Here is a 5,000-nt window from a genome sequence, read left to right on the forward strand (position 1 = left end):
ACAATGTCCATTCGGAGGCTATGGTTGTTTTAGTCAGGATTCTGTCGTGATCCTTTTTGAATGAATGAATGTTTGAATGGGTTACCGTATAACTTGAATCAATGAAGACTACAAACATACGGTTAAGTTTTAACTTTTCAACATCTTCGGTCGTTTCCATGGCGATCGATGCCTCCCCGCGCCCGTGTACTTCACCCACATCGACCCCCCCCCCCCCCGGACAATGCACCCACCTCTCCTGCAGCCCCACCGACGTGACGGTCAGCGTGGCGGCGTCGCCCTCCCCGCGGGGCTCCGTCCCCGGGTCGAAGACGGGAGTCTGGGGCGCGGGGTCCAGGTCCATTAGGTCCTCCTGGGCGTCCGTCCACTCCGACAGCGTGAAGGACGGCTGGCGGCTCACCGACTGGCGCCGGTCGCAGTTCTCCACGGAAACGGTCGCCACGGGCCACAGGCCGCAGCCCGAGTTCCACTTGCACACCATGTGCACCACCTGGGGGGCCGTCGCCCAGGCAACCAGGAGATCCCAGCACGCCGAGGGAACGGGGAGGGTTGTGAGTGAGGAAGGTCATGAATGGATGAGTGAATCCGTGAATCAATCATCTTATGTTCATTAACTGAAGGCTTACAGATTGTAAGATAATGTGTAAAATGATATTCAAATACGTCCAGCATATTGTATTATATAGTAATCAAACCTATATCAAAAGATAAACCTTGCCTTCACGCATCTATATAGATGCAGTGAATAGGTTTTAGATTGCATGCATCAAAGGAATACTTTTGGTGAGTGTCAGCCCAGTGTTCAAGTATAAATGTTAAATTCCCCTGCTCAGATTTTTGCTGTTTTTCCTACATGTCAACTTACAGTATAAACATTTCCCTTCATCATTTAAGTGTAGCCTCAAGAAGCTATAGAGCACACTAGCCAGCTAGCTCCTGTTGAGCACAATAGAGGACGTCCAAGGGCAACTCACAACCACCGGTGCTCAGCCTTCCAGGCTCCGTTTAAACCGGGGTTTCAAATGGCGCAATGTTATCGTGTGGCGATAGCCGGACGTGTGCGTCGTCGGGAGGATCTGCTCGCTGCAGAGCTGTAATGGAAGGGCATCGTAGTGCGCCGGGAGGTTTACCATAAGCACGCAGATGGCTCCGCCGACCCCCGCCGTGCCCAGGACGACCCAGTGGTGCTGCTTGGTGCTAGCCACCTCCGTCATCAACTGCCTCGCAGACTAGTGCACACGGGGAGAGGGGACGGAAAGGAGAGAGGCAAAATCAGAAGCAGAGGCTTTTCTTTTCGCCTGTATGTTACGACAACCAGGAATTCGTTTTGGTCCAGGTGCATGCATAAAACACAGGACCGTCAACAACAACATGTGAGGTGCAAAGATAAACAAAGTGAGAAATTAAAAGTGGAATAAAAATCACATTAAGACAACCCTGAAAGGTGTCAAAAAATAGAAACATAAAAATATAAGATAGGAGGTATGAGATATGATATAATACATGAAGGGATCAGATAAGAAAAGGATTAAGGGTAAGAAACAGATAGGCTACTCAATCAGAACATTAATATGTATAAATGATAACCATACCAAAAATCTGATAAATAATACATGATAAATAAATATATAGCCTATACATACAATTATAATAATAATTATTACTACCATTATTATTATTATTAATAATATTATTAACATTATTATTATTCTAAATAACAAAGTGATATAACAATTAAATTGTTAATATTACAACGTATTGTGCCACATATTAAACTTGGTTCAGTTGTGTATCAGTAAAACCAGACCCCTGTAGGTTCAGGGTTGTGGGCCATGTGTGCAAATAATTCAAAATGAAATAAATATTTGTGAAACAATGGGGCAGCCGTCCCCTTGAGCAGCTGTCCTTCCCATCCCAGGGTGGGCGGGTGAGTGCTCGTGTCCCACAGCCGCAGTGGTGCTACTCACGTCCACTCCAAACACGGGGTTGCAGGGTAAGACGGAGCCGAGGTAGAAGTCCACCACCTGCAGGACTTTATAGACGGAGGAGGCCGGGCCGTTCCCCTCCATCACGAAGAACAGCCAGTAACCCTGACGACGGAAAAACACAGAGAAGGAGGGAACTTGAAACACATTTCACACGTTCTATTTTATTGTCCATTTGGTACAACATCGAGAATCACAGATCCCTTCTCTTCCTTTCCTCGCTCCCTCGATTTACTCAGGAACACAGGAAGAAGGGGATGGAAATTATGCGGACAAAACAAGAAAGAAACGTGAGAAAGGACATGTTTGTGATGATGCCTTCATCACTAACACAAATTATGATAATGTGCACCTGTTCATTTCTTCTCGAATTGATTCATTTTATAGTCAACAGAGAAAAGATAATGTTGAAATGATCATTAATGATCATTAATATTAAAGAGACAAGCCATTTCTAAAACGGATGAATACAACAGTGACCACTTGAGTTAGTATTTGAGCTTGGCACGGTGAGGTCTGACTCAAAAGGAATAAGATTAACTAAAGGCAGAAGCAGGAGACTAGAATGTGCCTTAGGCTTTATTTGCAATGCTAATATTGTAATTAGCATGTTCTGGATTTGTCAAAGGACCCCTACCTCACATGTAGAGCTAAAAACAGCGGCCACATCCGGGAGCGGCCTGTTGAAAGCTTTTTCCTTGTCAAGCTCTTTGACCGACTGAATGACGGAATTGACGGATGCAACTATATACTGCATACAATTTCATACTCTCACAGTGCCCCCTTCTCACACATTATTCCAGAACTTGTGCGAAGCTTGCCTGTACGTAGCACACACGACATTATGCCTGAGTGACTCAACAAAAAAAACATCAGCGGTGAAATATGCATACAAACTCGCTATTTGTTCTTTTGCCCTTTTTAATCTCAGCAAACCCCTGCCTACCCAGCATGCATTATGCCTGTTCCGCCACACAAATGTCACGGCGTGCCCCCCCCCTGCAGCGCCCCGTGCCACGCGGCGCTCACCGTGACCTGGGAGAGGACGAGCAGGGCGGCCCAGACCTGGAGCTCCAGCAACAGGCCGTACGCCCTCTGCACCGCCTGCTCCTGGGGCCCCCCCCTCTGCACCGCTGCCGACTGCTGGCACCCCGGGGGCCCCCCCGCCTGGGGCCCGAGGGACACGCTCCGCTTGGCGGCGGTGGCGCGGAGGTCGCGGAGCCGGTCAGCGCCGGTGGGCTCGTCCAGCCACACGGGGTCCTCCTCCGGCTTCAGGAAGAGGGAGTCCTCTGTGTGGGACCGGCTGGAGCTGCTCAGCCGGTTGGTCATGATCTCCCTGCGGTCAATCGCCAGCAACCAATCACCACTAATCAATCACCAGCAGTCAATCGCCAGCAACCAATCACCACTAATCAATCACCAGCAGTCAATCACCAGCAACCAATCACCAGCAGTCAATCACCAGCAACCAATCACCAGCAGTCAATCACCAGCAACCAATCACCAGCAATCAATCACCAGCAACCAATCACCAGCAACCAATCACCAGCAATCAATCGCCAGCAATCAATCACCACTAATCAATCACCAGCAATCAATCACCAGCAATCAATCACCAGCAATCAATCACCAGCAATCAATCGCCAGCAACCAATCGCCAGCAACCAATCACCAGCAACCAATCACCAGCAACTAATCACCAGCAATCAATCACCAGCAACCAATCACCAGCAACCAATCACCAGCAACCAATCGGCAGCAATCAATCGGCAGCAATCAATCACCAGCAACCAATCACCACTAATCAATCACCAGCAATCAATCACCAGCAATCAATCACCAGCAATCAATCACCAGCAATCAATCACCAGCAACCAATCACCAGCAACCAATCACCAGCAACCAATCACCAGCAACTAATCACCAGCAATCAATCACCAGCAACCAATCACCAGCAACCAATCACGAGCAACCAATCGCCAGCAATCAATCACCAGCAATCAATCACCAGCAATCAATCACCACTAATCAATCACCAGCAATCAATCACCAGCAATCAATCACCAGCAATCAATCACCAGCAATCAATCGCCAGCAATCAATCACCAGCAATCAATCACCACTAATCAATCACCAGCAATCAATCACCAGCAATCAATCACCAGCAATCAATCACTAGCTGTCCGTCCGCTGATCCATATACAGGTGCACTCGGTGTGTGTGTGTGTGTGTGTGTGTGTGTGTGTGTGTGTGTGTGTGTGTGTGTGTGTGCTTGTTAGATTTATTCCACAGGTTTTTTCACAGGTAGAGCTGTGTGATTGGAGAGCCCCTCATCTCTGGATCCTCTTGTCTCTTAGATTGGGTCCTGTTGTGTGTGTGCGTGTGTGTGTGTGTGTGTGTGTGTGTGTGTGTGTGTGTGTGCGTGTGTGCGTGTGTGTGTGTGTGAGAGCGAGAGTCTCTATTGTACATGGATGAGTCAGTGGTAGTGTGTTTACAGCCTTGCCGTCACCATGGAAACAGCACCTCTCATCTTGCTTGCCTGTCCCTAGCATCTAATCGACCGACAATATGCATGCAAACTCATGCACATATGCACACATAGGAGAATACACTCACACACTAATACACACACACACACCCCAGCACACACACACACACACACACACACACACATACACACACACACACACACACACACAAACACAGAGTGTAATGCATACAGATGCAACTGAACCATCTGTATGCAGCTCGCATGGAGCTTTGGTACTGTGCAGCTTTAGTCATGTGACTCACCAATGTTGGGTTGCAGGAAATCAAGAGTAAAGTCAGATCACATGATCAGGGTAAAACGTGTCGTCAACCAATAGTTGTCAGCCATTGTAGGGAAGAATCAGCTGAAAAAGCAGAAAACAAGCAAACAAAAACAAGTACAGTCAGAATACAGTCATGGCTGCACAATAAAAAGAGAAATCGGCTCAATCAAACCAATGAAATAACTGAATGAAAGCAGCAGAC

At 47.7% G+C, this 5,000-nt stretch overlaps 1 protein-coding gene across 2 annotated transcripts in view; it reads right to left on the reverse strand.

The window, feature by feature from the left end:
• LOC307080263 (tyrosine-protein phosphatase non-receptor type 5-like) overlaps nt 1-5,000 on the reverse strand; it is a 19,138-nt gene that overhangs the window by 9,948 nt on the left and 4,190 nt on the right. For both annotated transcript variants that reach the window (XM_079742906.1, XM_079742907.1), the window contains exons 2-6: nt 4,779-4,879; nt 3,015-3,321; nt 1,968-2,090; nt 1,131-1,229; nt 234-490 (exon numbers count right to left, since the gene is read on the reverse strand). In XM_079742906.1, coding sequence (XP_079599032.1) covers nt 234-490; nt 1,131-1,229; nt 1,968-2,090; nt 3,015-3,314 — 779 coding nt within the window. In that variant the 5' untranslated portion in view covers nt 3,315-3,321; nt 4,779-4,879. The remainder of the gene's footprint in view (nt 1-233; nt 491-1,130; nt 1,230-1,967; nt 2,091-3,014; nt 3,322-4,778; nt 4,880-5,000) is intronic.

Source organism: Pollachius pollachius (assembly GCF_949987615.1).
Source record: "Pollachius pollachius genome assembly, chromosome: 9".
NCBI classification, from domain to species: domain Eukaryota; kingdom Metazoa; phylum Chordata; class Actinopteri; order Gadiformes; family Gadidae; genus Pollachius; species Pollachius pollachius.